The following is an 18,549-nucleotide window of genomic DNA, read 5'->3' on the forward strand; positions in this document are numbered from 1 at the left end:
GACAGAGATAAGAAAAACTAACCCCCCCCCCCACTCAGATAGAGATGGCAAACTCCACAGAAGCACAAAAGTCCCAAAATTAAAAAAAAAAAACAAGAAGAAGGGGGCAACTTTGGATACATTTTATGGAGCAAAAATACAAAACACAGAGGAGATAGAAGAGGAAACACAAGCAAATGCTCTGAAACCTTCCAAAGGAAATGGAAACTCTCCACAAACCCATGAAGAATTTGAATCTGAAATGATCAAAAAGATGGAAGCCTTCTGGGAGGAAAAGTGGGAAATAATGCAAAAGAAATTTACACATCTACAAAACCAGTTTGACCAAACTGAAAAGGAAGACCAGGCTTTAAAGCAAGAACTAATAAAGCAAAGCCAAAAGACCAAGAAATTAGAAGAGAACATAAATTATCTCACTGACAAAATGACAGATTTGGAAAATAGAGGGAGAAGAGATAATTTAAGAATAATTGGATTTCCAGAAAAGCCAGAAATAAACAGCAAACTCGACATCGTAATACAAGAGATAATCAAAGAAAATTGCCCAGAGATTCTAGAACAAGGGGGCAATAGAGCCACTGACAGAGTTCATAGAACACCCTCTACACTAAACCCCCAAAAGACAACTCCCAGGAATGTAATTGCCAAATTCCAAAACTCTCAAACAAAAGAAAAAATCCTGCAAGAAGCCAGAAAAAGACAATTTAGATATAAAGGAATGCCAATCAGGGTCACACAAGACCTTGCAAGTTCCTCTCTGAATGATCGTAAGGCATGGAACATGATCTTCAGAAAGGCAAGAGAGCTGGGTCTTCAACCAAGAATTAGCTATCCAGCAAAACTGACTATATACTTCCAAGGGAAAGTATGGGCATTCAACAAAATAGAAGATTTCCAAGTTTTTGCAAAGAAAAGACCAGAGCTCTGTGGAAAGTTTGACACCGAAAAACAAAGAGCATTGAATACCTGAAAAGGTAAATATGAAGGAAAGGGAAAAGGAGAAAAATGTTATCTTCTTCTTTTGCTCAAACTCTCGTCTATAAGGACTACATCTATATCAATCTATGTATACTAACATGTGGGGAAAATGTAATGTGTAAATAGGGGGAAAAGAAAGACCAAATAGAATAATCATTCTCACACAAAGTTTCACATGGGAAGGGGAGGGGAAGAAAACTCCTATAAGCAGGAGAGGAAGAGAGTTTTTACTTAAACCTTACTCTCAGGGAAATCAACTCTGAGAGGGAAAAACATCCAGATCCATTGGGATCTTGAATTCTATCCTACCCAACAAAGGTAGGGAAAAGGGAAAACCAAGGAGGGGAAGGGGAGAGGGAAAACAAAAGGGGAGGGAAAGAGAGGGGGGAGGGAGAGGGAACAAAAGGGGAGGGACTAAAAAGGGAAACATATCAAGGGAGGGGATAAGGGTGACTGATTCAAAGTAAATCACTGGACTAAAAGGTAGAGCTAAAGGAAAAAAGGTTAGAATTAGGGAAGGATATCAAAATGCCAGGGAGTCCACAAATGACAGTCATAACCTTGAATGTGAGTGGGATGAACTCACCCATAAAATGTAGATGAATAGCAGAATGGATTAGAATCCAAAACCCTACCATATGTTGTCTTCAAGAAACACACATGAGGCGGGTAGACACCCACAAGGTCAGAATTAAAGGATGGAGTAAGACCTTCTGGGCCTCAACTGACAGAAGAAGGCAGGAGTGGTAATCATGATATCTGACAAAGCCAAAGCAAAAATAGACCTGATCAAAAGAGATTGGGAAGGTAATTATATTTTGTTAAAAGGGACTTTAGATAATGAGGAAATATCACTAATCAACATGTATGCACCAAATAATATAGCACCCAAATTTCTAATGGAGAAACTAGGAGAATTGAAGGAAGAAATAGAAAGTAAAACCATATTAGTGGGAGACTTAAACCAACCATTATCAAATTTAGATAAATCAAACCAAAAAATAAATAAGAAAGAGGTGAAAGAAGTGAATGAAATCTTAGAAAAATTAGAATTAATAGACATATGGAGAAAAATAAATAGGGATAAAAAGGAATACACCTTCTTCTCAGCACCACATGGCACATTCACAAAGATTGACCATACATTAGGTCACAGAAACATAGCACACAAATGCAGAAAAGCAGAAATAATAAATGCAGCCTTCTCAGATCACAAGGCAATAAAAATAATGATCAGTAAAGGTACATGGAAAACCAAATCAAAAACTAATTGGAAATTAAACAATATGATACTCCAAAATCGTTTAGTTAGAGAAGAAATCATAGAAACAATTAATAATTTTATCAAGGAAAATGACAATGGCGAGACATCCTTTCAAACCTTTTGGGATGCAGCCAAAGTGGTAATCAGAGATAAATTCATATCCCTGAGTGCATATATCAACAAATTAGGGAGAGCAGAGATCAATCAATTGGAAATGCAAATAAAAAAACTTGAAAGCGATCAAATTAAAACCCCCAGCTGAAAACCAAACTAGAAATCCTAAAAATTAAGGGAGAAATTAATAAAATTGGAAGTGATAGAACTATTGATTTAATAAATAAGACAAGAAGCTGGTACTTTGAAAAAACAAACAAAATAGACAAAGTACTGGTCAATCTAATTAAAAAAAGGAAGGAAGAAAAGTAAATTAATAGCATCAAAGATGAAAAGGGGTACATCACCTCCAATGAAGAGGAAATTAAGGCAATCATTAGAAATTACTTTGCCCAATTATATGGCAATAAATACACCAATTTAGGTGATATGGATGAATATATACAAAAATACAAACTGCCTAGACTAACAGAAGAGGAAATAGAATTCTTAAATAATCCCAAATCAGAAAATGAAATTCAACAAGCTATCAAAGAACTTCCTAAGAAAAAATCCCCAGGGCCTGATGGATTCACCAGTGAATTCTATCAAACATTCAGAGAACAGTTAATCCCAATATTATACAAACTATTTGACATAATAAGCAAAGAGGGAGTTCTACCAAACTCCTTTTATGACACAAACATGGTACTGATTCCAAAACCAGGCAGGTCAAAAACAGAGAAAGAAAACTATAGGCCAATCTCCCTAATAAATACAGATGCAAAAATCTTAAATAGGATACTAGCAAAAAGACTCCATCAAGTGATCAGAAGGGTTATCCACCATGACCAAGTAGGATTTATACCAGGGATGCAGGGCTGGTTCAATATTAGGAAAACCATCCACATAATTGACCACATCAACAAACAAACCAACAAGAATCACATGATTTTCTCAAGACGCAGAAAAAACCTTTGATAAAATACAACACCCATTCCTATTAAAAACACTAGAAAGCATAGGAATAGAAGGGTTGTTCCTAAATATAATAAACAGTATATATCTAAAACCATCAGCTAATATCATCTTCAATGGGGATAAACTAGATGCATTCCCAAGAAGATCAGGAGTGAAACAAGGATGCCCATTATCACCTCTACTATTTGACATTGTACTAGAAACACTAGCAGTAGCAATTAGAGAAGAAAAAGAAATTGAAGGTAATAAAATAGGCAATGAGGAGACCAAGTTATCACTCTTTGCAGATGACATGATGGTCTACTTAAAGAATCCTAGAGATTCAACCAAAAAGCTAATTGAAATAATCAACAACTTTAGCAAAGTTGCAGGATACAAAATAAACGCACATAAATCATCAGCTTTTCTATATATCTCCAACACAGCTCAGCAGCAAAAACTAGAAAGAGAAATCCCATTCAAAATAACCTTAGACAAAATAAAATACCTAGGAATCTATCTCCCTAGACAAACACAGGAGCTATATGAACACAACTGCAAAACACTCTCCACACAGCTAAAACTAGACTTGAACAATTGGAAAAACATTAACTGCTCATGGATAGGACGAGCCAATATAATAAAAATGACCATCCTACCCAAACTTATTTATCTATTTAGTGCCATACCCATTGAACTACCAAAATATTTCTTTACTGATTTAGAAAAAACCATAATAAAATTCATTTGGAATAACAAAAGATCAAGGATATCCAGGGAAATAATGAAAAAAAAACACATATGATGGGGGCCTTGCAGTCCCAGACCTTAAACTATATTACAAAGCAGCAGTCATCAAAACAATTTGGTACTGGCTAAGAAACAGAAAGGAAGATCAGTGGAATAGACTGGGGGAAAGCGACCTCAGCAAGACAGTATACGATAAACCAAAAGATCCCAGCTTTTGGGACAAAAATCCACTATTCGATAAAAACTGCTGGGAAAATTGGAAGACAGTATGGGAGAGATTAGGAATAGATCAACACCTCACACCCTACACCAAGATAAATTCAAAATGGGTGAACGACTTAAACATAAAGAAGGAAACCATAAGTAAATTGGGCAAACATAGAATAGTATACATGTCAGACCTTTGGGAGGGGAAAGGCTTTAAAACCAAGCAAGACATAGAAAAAAATCACAAAATGTAAAATAAATAATTTTGACTACATCAAATTAAAAAGAATGTCTACCCTTTGATCCAGCCATAGCACTGCTGGGTCTGTTCCCCAAAGAGACAATGGATAAAAAGACTTGTACAAAAATATTCATAGCTGCACTCTTTGTGGTGGCCAAAAACTGGAAAGCAAAGGGATGCCCATCAATTGGGGAATGGCTGAGCAAATTGCGGTATATGTTGGTGATGGAATACTATTGTGCCAAAAGGAATAATAAAGTGGAGGAGTTCCATGGAGAATGGAACAACCTCCAGGAAGTGATGCAGAGTGAGAGGAGCAGAACCAGGAGAACATTGTACACAGAGACTAATACACTGTGGTATAATCGAATGTGATGGACTTCTCCATTGGTGGTGGTGTAATGGCCCGGAACAATCTGCAGGGATCTAGGAGAAAAAACACTATTCATAAGCAAAGGATAAACTATGGGAGTGGAAACACCAAGGAAAAGCAACTGCCTGACTACAGCGGTTGAGGGGACATACAGAGTAGAGACTCTAAACGAAACTCTAATGCAAATATTGACAACATAGAAATGGATTCAAATCAAGAACACATGTGACACCCAGTGGAATCACGCTTTGGCTATGGGGGTGGGGGGAGGAAAAGATAATGATCTTTGTCTTTAATGAATAATGCTTGGAAATGATCAAATAAAATATTATTTAGAAAAAAGAAGAAAGTGCAATATTGTGTGCACTTTTAGCTAGAAGATCTTTAGATGTATTAGCTGGTTATGTTAAATGATTCATTGGGGAGACTCATCTCCTAAAGAACTATGGGGCAGGGGGGGATTGTAAAAGGGAATTCTTTACTCTTTGTTTTTAGCTAATCAAATCAAGAACTTAAAGTACTTCTATTTAACACTTTGTTAGCCATAAAATAAGAGAATTCACAAGTTACTTACTTAGAGAGCTCCACCCTTTTAACTCAATCAGTCAGAAACTTGTGAATCCTTTGATAAGAGTTTATACCCTCAGAGGATGAGAGGTGGATCCTACACACACTGCCCCAGTGGGCAGTGTTAGGCAATCTGGAAGCTGTGATTGGCTCCTGTGAATAGGGGAAGGGACAGGAAGAGACATGGGAAAAAGATCATAAAAAGTCTGAAACTTCCTGTCCTTGGCATTTCTCCTTTGGATTTCTTCTCTGGAGGACTTCTCCTTTGGCATTTTCTTCTGGACTTCTGGCTTGGAGAGATTTCTGCCTTGGTGGCTCTGTGAGGAGACTTTCTCTGCTCATTGACACTCCCTTCAGCTTGAGTTCTGTGGAGTGACTCTTTTCCTTAGATCTTGCATTAGTTTCCTGGTGAGTGACTAGAACTTCCATGTGGAGGTTGGAACTTTGTCAGGATTGAGCTGAATTTGATTGGATCTACACTTAGGGTAGGCTAGGCAACTTGTTATCTCTTTCCCTCCTACATTTCACACTTCAACTCTTTCTCTTCCTTGTCATAAATAAAAGCTGCTAACAATTTTTTTCTAACTTAGGGATGATATTTTGAATTCAGCAACCACAACATTGAATTTATAACTCAATCCCCCCAATTTAACCCTTACAGCTTCAATTAAAGTATATTACTTAAATTCTAAGAATTTATTTTGGGTAATTACTCTGTAAGTATAATGATCATCAGACTCATTGATGATTCAGCAAATATTTATCGTACTGTGACACAATGGTTATTTAGATATTTGAATAGTCATTTAGATAATTGTTCATGACATTACCAGTTTAATTTTGTCTCTCAACATTATATAAGCTCTACAAAAGATTCACTGAGCTTCCAAAAAAATCTCTTTTTCTATTTTGATGCATCTTTGAGTAGTGTTTAATAACAGAATATACTGATCATTTTCAGGCTTCATCAAGTCATACTGGAATGATTTGAGAAGCACAAAAAAATGCCACATTACTAAAAAAAATTACTTTCACACCCTACCTTGGTGCCTCAACTACTTACTGTAAGCAGAACTACTTAAAAACTTACCAAAAATGTTTTCTTCAACTGAATTAAAGCACCATGGTATTCAACTGGGAGCTTATGAATTAACATATATTACTTGACCACATTCAGTAAAGAATGAATCCATCTAAATTTTGGAGAGAAACAACTACATATTATTGAGCGTATGCCACTTAAAAATGTTATATCCTTGTTTCTATATGTATAATGTAAGACTGATAAAGTATGTATATGTATTTATTATAGCTATTTACAGAAAAATAACAACAATAAATAATAGCAATAAAATCAGTAAAATAGAGTTAAAAAGGATGTATGGAAGCAAACCAGACATTTCTGTCACTATCTTTTAAAAATTAATCTGCTCTTAAAATAGGCAACAAATCATGGACATTTATGCTTTTTGTAGTTGCATTTCTTCCTTTTGTATATGAATAGTTCACTTTTGTTGATTGCTACTAAATTTGGAATAATACTTTCAAATAAAGTTAATAATGAGTTCCATATTTATACTACAAAATCATTCTGATTCCACTAAAACATTACTGGAATCCTTTACAAAATTTAAAATACCTAATAAGCATAAAATCATGAAAAAAACACAAAAGATGAACAGATTAAATAATAATTCTTCCAGTCTCTTTTCCAAGTAGGTTTTCATACTGCAAAAGATTCCAGTACTGTGTAATGAATGAAGATACTACTACTTGATTTTCAACATAATAATTTTAACCTTTTGTATAGGTTACCTTCTCTCCAGTTACACAGTGAGCATCCTAGTTCAGACCATCATCTTGATTCAGCTGTGATTTTCCTAAAACATGTAGTGGGCTCCTGCTTACTTCCAAGACCAAATATTAAGACTTTTTTGGAATTAAAACTTGTCTTATCATGACTCCCTCCTACATTTCTTGCCTTCTTACATCTCCTCCAAAAGCTGCCATATTGGGATACTTATTATTCCTCTATCTTCTGTCTTCTGACCCTATACCTATTCACTGGTCTCCTTCCAAACTTCTAGCTCCTAATTTCTCTGATTTCTTTAAAGGATCATCTCATCTTTGCATCATAGTGTTCTATACACATTGATAGAAACTTGACAAGTGTCCCCAGAAAGGTCCAGGGTATTAAGAGCTTTACAAATATGTTCTTTTAGTTGTCGAATACAAAAACCATTTTTGAAGCTTGCATAAAGAGAAAAGCTTTGGAAAAGTATGACATCAATCATATGATTTTCCTTCGTACAGAAGGTTATTACTAACACGGCCAAAATCAGCAACATATTGCAAAGAATGGGGTAAGAGGGCAGGGAACAAGCATTTATGAAGTGCCCACTGTGTCAGGCAACATTCTAAGTGCATGAAAAAGGCTAAATATTTTTTTTCATTTGATCCTCAAGACAATCCTGTGAGATAGGTGCTACTATTATCTCCATTTTATAGCTTAGGAATTGAGGCAGGCAAAAGTTATCTGAGGCAAAAAGTCAACAAGCAGAGCCACATTCCTCCAATTTTCTGCTTTCCTCCTGTCTGGATTAAATTAATTTTTATTAGAAAAAACGCCCAGGAAATCTACAGTTCAAGTAGATTAAAAAATAGAAACTAATTGAGACTTCCAGGTAAGAATGGTGGCAGTCTAGACGCAGGACTTTTCCTCTCCTCAGCACCCAGTGATATAGACTATTTCAAAAGACCAAAAAAACCCAAAATCATAAGAATAAAAGGACTTTTTAGTAGGGCACAGCATTGAAGGTGCATGGGATTTGGGCATTTCCACACTATAAGGGGGTAAAAAAGCTCCCACCCAAACATGAACTGATCTACCCTCTCCCATCCCACCTAAGGAGCCATAATCAGAACCAGCATGCACCAGAATCAGCAAGTGAGCAAGGGGCACCTATAGAGTGAGCAAGGGGCACCTCTAGATCCTTGGGAGTTGACTAAGACCACCAAAGACCTAATCCTGAATGCAGCTATACCTGAAACTCAGCAGGCTGGGGAGAGCAGACCATGGGCATTCTTGGGAAGGTGGCACAGAGAAGGGCAGTGAACAGCGCAAGCTGCAGAGATTTGAGAGATTGATTCAGGCAAAATCTGTGCTCCATAACTCCATACACAGAGAGCCTGCCCATCTCACTCAGATTTCTGACTAAAAAGGGAAAGAAAAAACCTCCAAGGTGCTGACAACTTGTGCCCAGGAGTAAACAACCACCCTCCAAGAAAAACAAAAAGGAGGCATTGAACCTGGAAAATGTTATGGAGGAAATCCCAGGCTAAGGAATGAATAGAGGAGGAAATTCAAGCAAATCCAAAGCCTTCAAAAAATGGAAATTGTCTACAAGCTCTTGATGAATTTAAATTGGAGCTTATCAAAAAGATGGAAGGCTTCTGGCATGAAAAGTGGGAAATAATTCAAAGAGAAAATAATAGTTTAAAGGACAAGAACTCCCAATTGTAGAAACAGCTGGAAGCCACAAAAAGCATGATAGACCAAACTGAAAAGGAAAACCAGTTTTTAAAGACCAGAATTAGGCAAATGGAAGACAATGATTTTGCAAAACAGCAAGAATTAATGAAACAAAGTCAAAAGACTGACAATATAGAAGAAAACAGATCATGACAAGACAATTTGAGAATCATTTGTCTACCTGAAAAGCCAAAAATCAACAGAAATTTTGACATCATACTACAAGAAATCATTCAAGAAAAATGTCCTGAATGCTCTTGAACTAAGGGGCAAAACAGACATTGAAAGAGTTCATAGAACACACTCTACACTAAATCCTCAAAAGACAACTCCCAGGAATGTAATCATCAAATTCCAGAGCTTTCAAGCTAAGGAGAAAATTTTACAAAAAGCCAAAAAGAGACAATACAGATACCAAAGAGCAAAAAAATCAGGATCGCACGAGACCTGGCAGCTTACCCACTAAAGAACCACAAGACATGGAAAAAGATATTCAGAAAGGCAAGAGAATTTGATCTTCAACAAAGAATCACCTATCCATCAAAACTGACTATATACTTCCATGGGAAAGTATGGGCATTCAACGAAATAGATTATTTCCAAGTATTTGTAAAGAAAAGATAGGTGCTAACTGGAAAGTTTGATATCCAAAAACAAAGATCAATAAAACATGAAAAGGTAAATAAAAAAGAGAGGGAAGGGGGGGGGAATGTTTTTTATTCAAACTCTCTTCTTTAAGGCCTATAATTAAATCAAATTATATATATATATATATATACATATTTTGGGAAAATGTTATTTGTATCTCCAAAATTGTATTCATTATTATAGTAATTAGAAGAATCATTCATAGGAAGAGAATGGGGCATTAAGGGCTATAAGATGATATGCAAAGAAAAAGAAAGAAAAAGGGAGGGGGATTAAAGATAGCACCAAGAGATACTTGAAGAAATAAAATAAATAGGATAATCTTTATCACACAAAGATACACATTGGAAGGGGGAAAATACTCTTATAAGAAGGAGAGGAAGAGAGTGCTAATAGGTAATATTTAATTAATTTAATTAATTTAATTAATTTAATTAATTAATTAAGAGTAATATTACTCTCAGTGAAATCAATGCTGAGACGGAAGAGCATCTAGATCCATTGGGATCTTGAATTCTATCTTATGCTACAGGGTAAGTGAGAAGGAAAAACTAATAGGGATAGGGATAAGAGAGTACAAAAAGGTAGGGAAAGAGAGGGGGGAGGGAACTTAATAGACTCTAAAAAAACAAGAAGGGAACAAAAAGGCAGGGGCCAGAAAGGGAAGCATATTAAGGGAGGGGATTAGGTGGGGTGGATTAAAAGTAAACCACTGGTTTAAAAGGATATAGCAAAATAAAAAAAGGAAAAAATTAGGAGAGGATATCAAAATGCTAGGGAATACACAATTGACAATCATAACTTTGAACATGAATGGGATGAATAACCCATAAAATGAAAACAAATAAGAGAGTTAATTAGAATCCAAAATCCTACCATATGTTGTCTACAAGAAACACACCTGAGGTGGGTAGATACTCACGAGGTTAGAATAAAAGGTTGGAACAAAACCTATTGGGCCTCAACTGACAGAAAGAAAACAGGAGTTACTATCATCATATCTGACAAAGGCAAAGTAAAATGGATCTGATTAGAAGTGATAAGGAAGGTAAATACATGCCAATAAAAGAGAGTATAGACAAGGAAACAATATCAGTAATCAACATGTATGCACCAAATGCTATAACATTCAAATTTCTAAAGGAGAAACTAGTGGAATTGAATGAGGAAATAGATAGTAAAACTATACTAGTGGGAGACCTGAACATACTACTCTCAAATTTAGATAAATTAAATTAAAAAATAAATAAGAAAGAGGTAAAAGATGTGAATGAAATCTTGGAAAAATAGTTAATAGATATATGGAGAAAAATAAATAGGAACAAAAAGGAATACAAATTCTTTTCAGCAGCACGTGGTACATTCACAAAAATTGACCATATCCTAGGCCATAAAAACATGGCAAACAAATACAGAAAAGCAGAAATAATAAATGTAATCTTTTCAGATCATAAGGCAATAAAAATAATGATCAGTAAGGGTACATAGAGAGCCAAAGCAAAAATTAATTGGAAATTAAATAATATGATTCTCCAAAATCTCTTAGTTAGAAAACAAATCATAGAAACAATAATTTCATTGAAGAAAATGACAATGATGAGACATCCTTTCAAACCTTATGGGAGCAGCCAAAGCAGTACTAAGAGGAAAATTCATATCCTTGAGTGCATATATTAACAAATTAGGGAGGGCAGAGATCAATGAATTGGAAATGCAAATCAAAAAACTTGAGAGCGAACAAATTAAAAACCCCCAGAAGAAAACCAAATTAGAGATCCTAAAACTTAAGGGAGAAATTAATAAAAGTGAAAGTGAAAGAACTATTAAACTAATAAATATGACTAGAAGCTGGTAGTTTGAAAAAACAAACAAAAGAGACAAAGTACTGGTAAGTCTAATTTAAAAAAAGGAAAGAAGTAAACCAAATTAACTATATCATAGATGAAAAGGGAGACCTCACTTCAAATGAAGAAGAAATTAAAGCAATCATTAAAAACTATTTTGCCCAATTATATGGCAATAAATATGCCAATATAGGTGATATGGATGAATATTTACAAAAATATAAATTGCGTAGATTAACAGAAGAAGAAATAAAAATCCTTAAATAATCCCATATCAGAAAAAGAAATTGAACAAGTCATCAAAGAATTCCCTAAGAAAAAATCCCCAGGTCCTGGTAGATTCACAAGTGACTTCTATCAAACATTCAAAGAACAGCTAATCCCAATACTATACAAACTATTTGACAATAAGCAAAGAAGGAGTTCTACCAAATTCCTTTTATGACACAAATATGGTACTGATTCCAAAGCCAGGCAGGTCAAAAACAGAGAAAGAAAACTACAGACCAATCTCCCTAATGAACATAGATGCAAAAATCTTAAATATGATACTAGTAAAAAGACTCCAGCAAGTCATCACAAGGGTTATTCACTATGATCAGGTGAGATTCATACCAGGAATGCAAGGATGGTTCAATATTAGGAAAACCATCCATATAATTGACCATATCAACTAGCAAACCAACAAAAATCACATGATTGTCTCAATAGAGCCAGAAAAAGCCTTTGATAAAATATAACATTTATTCCTATTGAAAACACTAGAAAATATAGCAATAGAAGGGTCATTCCTAAAAATAATAAATAGTTTTTATCGAAAACCATCAGTCAACATCATCTGCAATGGGGATAAACTAGATGCATTCCCAATAAGATCAGGAGTAAAACAAGGATTCCCATTATAAACTGCTATTATTTAACATTGTACTAGAAACAGTAGCAGTAGCAATTAGAGAAGAAAAAGAAATTGAAGTTATTAAAATAGGCAATGAGCATACCAAGCTATCAGTTTTTGTGGATGATATGATGGTATACTTAAAGAATCCTAGAGAATCAACTAAAAAGCTAATAGAAATAATCAACAACTTTAGCAAAGTCTTAGGATACAAAATAAATCCACATAAGTCATCAGCTTTTCTATATATCTCCAACTCATCTCAGCAGTAAGAATTATAAAGAAAAATTACATTAAAATCACCCTAGAAAATATAAAATACTTGGGAATCTATCTGCCGAGACAACACAGGAACTATATGAACACAACTACAAAACACTTTCCACATAATTAAAACTAGATCTAAACAATTGGAAAAACATTAACTGCTCAAGGAAAGGATGAGTTAACATAATAAAAATGACCATCCTACCCAAACTTATTTACTTATTTAGTGCCATATGCATTGAACTACCAAAACCCTTTTTTACTGAATTAGAAAAAACATAACAAAGTTCATTTGGAAGAACAAAAGATCAAGGATATCCAGGGAAATCATGAAGGAAAAAAATACAAAGGAACATGGTCCTTATAGTACCATATCTCAAACTATAATATAAAGCAGTGGTCATCAAAACAATTTCGTACTGGCTAAGAGACAGAAAGGAGGATCAGTGGAATAAACTTGGGGTAAGTTACCTCAGCAAGACAGTCTATGACAAACCCAAACATCCCATCTTTTGGGACAAAAATCCATTATTTGATAAAAAACTGCTGGGAAAATTGGAAGACAGTGTGGGAGAGATTAGGTTTGGATCAACACCTCACATTCTACACCAAGATAAACTCAAAATGAGTGAATGACTTGAACATAAAGAAGGAAAGTATAAGTAAATTATGTGAACACAGAATAGTATACATGTCAGACCTTTGGGAAAGGAAAGATTTTAAAACCAACCAAGACTTAGAAATAGTCACAAAATGGAAAATAAATAATTTTGATTACATCAAATTAAAAACTATTTGTACAAACAAAACCAATGTAACCAAAATTAGAAGAGAAATAAGAAATTAGGAAACAATTTTCATAACAAAAACCTCTGACAAAGGTCTAATTACTCAAATTTACAAAAAGCTAAATCAATTGTGAAAAAAGTTCAAGCCATTCTCCAACTGATAAATGGGCAAGGGAAATGAAAAGGCAATTTTCAGTCAAATAAATCAAAAGTATTAATAAGCACATGAAGAAGTGTTCTAAAGCTCTTATAATCAGAGAAATGCAAATCAAAACAACTCTGAGGTATCACCTCACACCTAGCAGATTGGCTAACATGACAGCAAAGGAAAGTAATGAATGCTGGAGGGGATGTGGCAAAGTTTGGACATTAATTCTTTGCTAGTAGAGTTGTGAATTGATCCAACCATTCTGGAGAACAATTTGGAACTATGCCCAAAGGGCACTAAAAGACAGTCTGCCCTTTGATCCAGCCATAGTACTGCTGGGTTTGTACCCAGAGATAATAAGGAAAAAGACATGTACAACAATATTCAAAGCTTTGCTCTTTGTGGTGGCAAAAATTTGGAAAGTGAGGGAATTTTCTTCAATTGGAGAATGGCTGAACAAATTGTGGTATATGTAGGTGATGGAATACTATTGTGCTCAAAGGAATAATAAAATGGAGGAATTCCATGGGAACTGGAACGACCTCCAGGAAGTGATGCAGAGTGAAAGGAGCAGAACCAGGAGAACATTGTACACAGAGACTGCTAAACCATGGTACAATCAATGTAATGGACTTCTCCATTACTGGCAATGCAGTGTTCCTCAACAACCTGGAGGAATCTATGAGAAAGAACACTATCCACATTCAGAGGAAAAACTGAGGGAGTAGAAACACAGAAGAAAAACAACTTCTTGATTACATGGGTCAAGAGTATATGATTGGGGATGTATACTCTAAATGAACATCCTAATGAAAACACCATCCACATGGAAGTGGATTCTGATCAAGGACACATGTAATACCCAGTGGAATTGTGTGTCGACTATGGGAGGCATTGGAGGGGAGGGAGGAATAGAATATGATTTTTGTAACCAAGGAATAATGTTTGAAATTGACCAAATAAAAATTAAAAAAATTAAAAAAAAAAAACAAAAAAATAGGAACTGAAAAGCCTGTGGCAATCTTGTTAATATGCCAAACCCAGACAGAAGCATTCAAGAAAGTCAGTTAAAGAGAAATAGTAATTGTGCAATCTAAGAAAAGTTGGCTCTATGTATATTGATGTCATAAGATTTCATAAAATATTGAACTATTATTGACAGATAAAATCATGTTTGGAGTTCTTTATAATGAAGCACTTTATGCATGAATTATAGCTAGTACTAAGAAGCTTTTGCCTAGGACATTTGGGATTCTCTGTCATTCCCAAAAATGGGCACTAAGCTGACAGAAACATTATATAAGAAGCACAAGTAACTGTTTCTATGCTGCAATTTCAAGGAAATACTGATCAAGACAAAAACAAGAAGAAAAAGACCCCTCACCCACAATCATACTTCTATTCTCTAGCTAAAATCTGAAATTCTACCATAAAACCTAATTGCTTTAGCTTCAGATTTTGATTCTCCTTAAAATATAAATTTTCCTGTTTGGTCCCTACAGTATAGTCCAATTAGTTTTCCCAACTAGCCCCAGACTGGCCCTTAAGCCTTGAATATACTCATTCCTTACCTCTGCCTTAGAATCCCTAGTTTCCTTCAAGGCAAAATTAAGAATTAACTTGTCCACTCCTAATGAGAATTTTACAGATCCTGCCACATATTAGTGTTTTTCCCTTTTCACATGATCTTATCTATTATTATATGTCAGAAAAATTAGAAATTACAGAAATTACAAAATTACATCAAAGTGCAAAATTCTTTCTACAATGGATATTGTTTCCACTAGTGTATGATGTCTTAAAGTCTCCCAACAAATCTAAGTAGATGATTATTGCTTCAAGCAAGCAAAGCATTGGGGAAATTTGTAGTACTGATGAACAAGGTCCTTTGGGATTCTGTAAGTTTTCTAGAGATTTCAGGCAAAGCCACTGTTGGTAAAGAGTTGTTAGAAAGCACACTAAGTGGTTTGGTATTTTGGTTTGGTTATATAGGGCGTATTAGGTTTCCCCTGTTTCTTCCCACAAGACAGTTATTTCTGGATATAACACTTGGGAGGTCTAGGTTTCTTCATGACTCAATATTGAATAAAGCTGCATGTGAACAGAAGACTTCAGTGATTTCATAAACCCATTAATATATTCATTCAGAACCCCCATTAAGTTATTCTAAGATATATTGTTTAGAATTAAAAGGTATTGATATTATAAAATGATTGGTCAATGATGCTTTTAATGATCTTCAGACTCATTTTGAAATGTAAATTTAGATGATGGTAATGTCAGAACAAAAAGTGGCAGATGATATACCTAAAGTCTCTATGTATTGCTTTAGAGTGAACTGAGCTCATTTCCCAATATCAAATTCCTTTGATGCTTTTCATCTAAACTTGATTCCTTCTCACAACTACTTTATTGTAGGGACATTTTCCCCCCAGATTATTATACAGGCCCAACTTCATTTCAGTTTCTCTAGAGCAGCATCTGAACTTTTCCTATCCCCTGGCCTTCTTGATCTCTAGCTTTTGGGAATTCTCAGCAGCCCTTGTAGGTTACCCCTTGTAAAGAATCATTCCATTTTTGAGCCTATAAAAGCTGGCAAGCTTAGTGATGTCACACCTAATAAAACACCAGTTTTAAAATGCCTTTGTTCAAATGAAAACAACCTACCTTTCTTGGAGAATAAGTTTGTTCTCTTTTTTCCAGAAATCTTTAAAGTCAGAGCTGAATTCATGCCAAAGGCTGAAGAAAACAGGTGGGGACACTTCCTTCTCTCCCATTTTTGGTTTCATGAAGAAATAGGCCGTAGTTTCCAAAAAACTGTAAAAAAAAAAACACATACACACATTTTACACACAAAAAGTAGCAACATTTCTATTACTTTTCAATATGAAGTATTCTCTCTTCATCCAGACACTGATTTCATTCATGCACAGTTTTTTGCCTCCAAGAAAACTAAAACAATTTAAACATCAACAGTAGCTCTCCTACATTTTAATGTCAGAAACTTGAATAAAAGTGGTAGATGATAACCTCAAAGCTTCTCCAATATCCTGACAACTACCCCTTGCTATATGAAATTTTCAAAATAAATGTTATGTGAAACTTGCAAAAGTATTCTAGTTTTAAGATCTAAAGTCAACTTCAGAAAAAGAAACACTTTTCCCCTCCATACCTCCAAATCATTATAAATTCTATATATTTGTGTATTTGTGTATAATTATGGAGATTTACCCTAGACCTCATACTTACAAGTCAACCAATTTGTCAGCAGTCAGTATGGAGTGGTTAGTCAACCCTCCAATTGACTATCCCTTTCCAATTCTAGAACTAAAATCAAATAAATACTACTATTGCTCTTGGAAAGGGTGTGTTGATCTACTGTTCTATGGATCTACCCATTATCCAAACATTTTAAAACAAAATATCTTTTCTTGGTCACTGTGAGGAGCTTCTGGAGGATGGAAATGCCCCTTATGTTACTATATTTCTAGAACTTAGCACCATGCTTACCACATTTAAAAAAAAAGGATTAATAAATATCTTTTTTCATTCATACTAAGTTCATATTAATATACATTATTATATTCACTGGTCTCCAGATGAAAAAATAAACAAGGCATCATAGGATAAGTTTATGCAATTTCTCATATAACATCATAATGAACTTATCATATTGCCACAAGTATAGTAACTCTGTAACCATAGCTTTCATGATGAAGTGATTGGTATTACTAAAGATATAGTCAACATAATCCTGAAATGACAAGATTTGATTCATATCACCTACTTACATGTCTGTAAATAAGGTATTGGCAAATACATTTATTTAGAAAGTAGAACATTTGTCATCAACAACACATTTCAAAATTCTAACTATATTTGATGTTGTGGTATTCTATTTTATTCAGTCTAAGTAGAAATTAGAAATTGTACCTTCCCTCTAGGGGCTTATCACCTATTACAGACACAAAGGACCCACTTGTTTTTGTTTTTGCTTTTTTTTTATCAAAAAGGGTATGCAGTATTAAATACATAGAAAACTTGGGAGAAAAAGTAGTGAAAGCATTTTGTGAGATTCTAAATGAAAGCAGAGTCACTAAAATTTTATATTCATATTTAGAAAGGCTGGGATCTGCTGATTTTCCACATGCAAAAAGGAAGACATATTTGAAAGTGCTCTGTTTCAGTGGCACTTTCTATTTTTGCACTAGTTATTTCTAATTTTTAGATTGTTCTCCCTTCCTACTTCCAATTCTTAGAAACCTTGGCTTCCTTTAAGGCTCAACCTGTTTCTTTTTTTTTTTTTGGTTGCTATTTTTTTAATCCTTATCTTTCATTTTAGAACCAATGTTGGTTCTAAGGCAGAAGAGTGGTAAGGGCTAGGCAGTGGGGGGTTAAGTGACTTGTCCAAGGTCACATAGCTAGGAAGTGTCTGAGCCTAGATTTGAACCTAGGACTTCCTGTCTCTAGGCCTATATCTCAATCCACTGAGCTACCCAGCTGCCTCCTTCAGCCTATTTCTTTCAGGAAGGTTATTCAGGTTCTCCATCTTTCCCATCCCACTAGCAGCTAATATCATCCCCTTTAATGTTATCTTCCAACTAATATTCTATTTATTTGGTTTATTCAAAAATATGTTATAATATATTTAAATTGGTTTCTCAACTAAAGTATAAGCTTCTTCATCATTGGAATTATTTGGTTTTTTATGAGAGATTATTTAATACTTAATGTTGCTGATTGTTTAATATGATAATGGGGGGAACTAGGCAATTACAGATGAGAGAGGAAAGTCAATGCACATATTTGCATTTGAAGAAATATTGCCCTTTCATTGTTAACTGCCTCCTCTAAACAAATGACAGAACACAAAAATAGAAATGAAATTCTATTTGTTTTACAAATGAAGCTGGTCCTGATTATTACAAATAATGAATCCTCTGATACAGTCAAATGTAATAGAATTTGTGATACTAAAAAAAACCTATAAATAA

The 18,549-nt window shown here is 34.6% G+C and overlaps 1 protein-coding gene across 4 annotated transcripts in view; it reads right to left on the minus strand.

Annotated features, from left to right (window-relative positions):
- The window catches only part of FMN2 (formin 2), a 473,310-nt gene that overhangs the window by 41,836 nt on the left and 412,925 nt on the right, over positions 1–18,549 (minus strand). For all 4 annotated transcript variants that reach the window (XM_056816081.1, XM_056816082.1, XM_056816079.1 and 1 more), the window contains one exon: positions 16,223–16,372. In XM_056816081.1, the coding sequence (XP_056672059.1) occupies positions 16,223–16,372 (150 nt within the window). The remainder of the gene's footprint in view (positions 1–16,222; positions 16,373–18,549) is intronic.

This window comes from Monodelphis domestica, chromosome 2 (assembly GCF_027887165.1).
Source record: "Monodelphis domestica isolate mMonDom1 chromosome 2, mMonDom1.pri, whole genome shotgun sequence".
Taxonomy (NCBI): Eukaryota; Metazoa; Chordata; class Mammalia; order Didelphimorphia; family Didelphidae; genus Monodelphis; species Monodelphis domestica.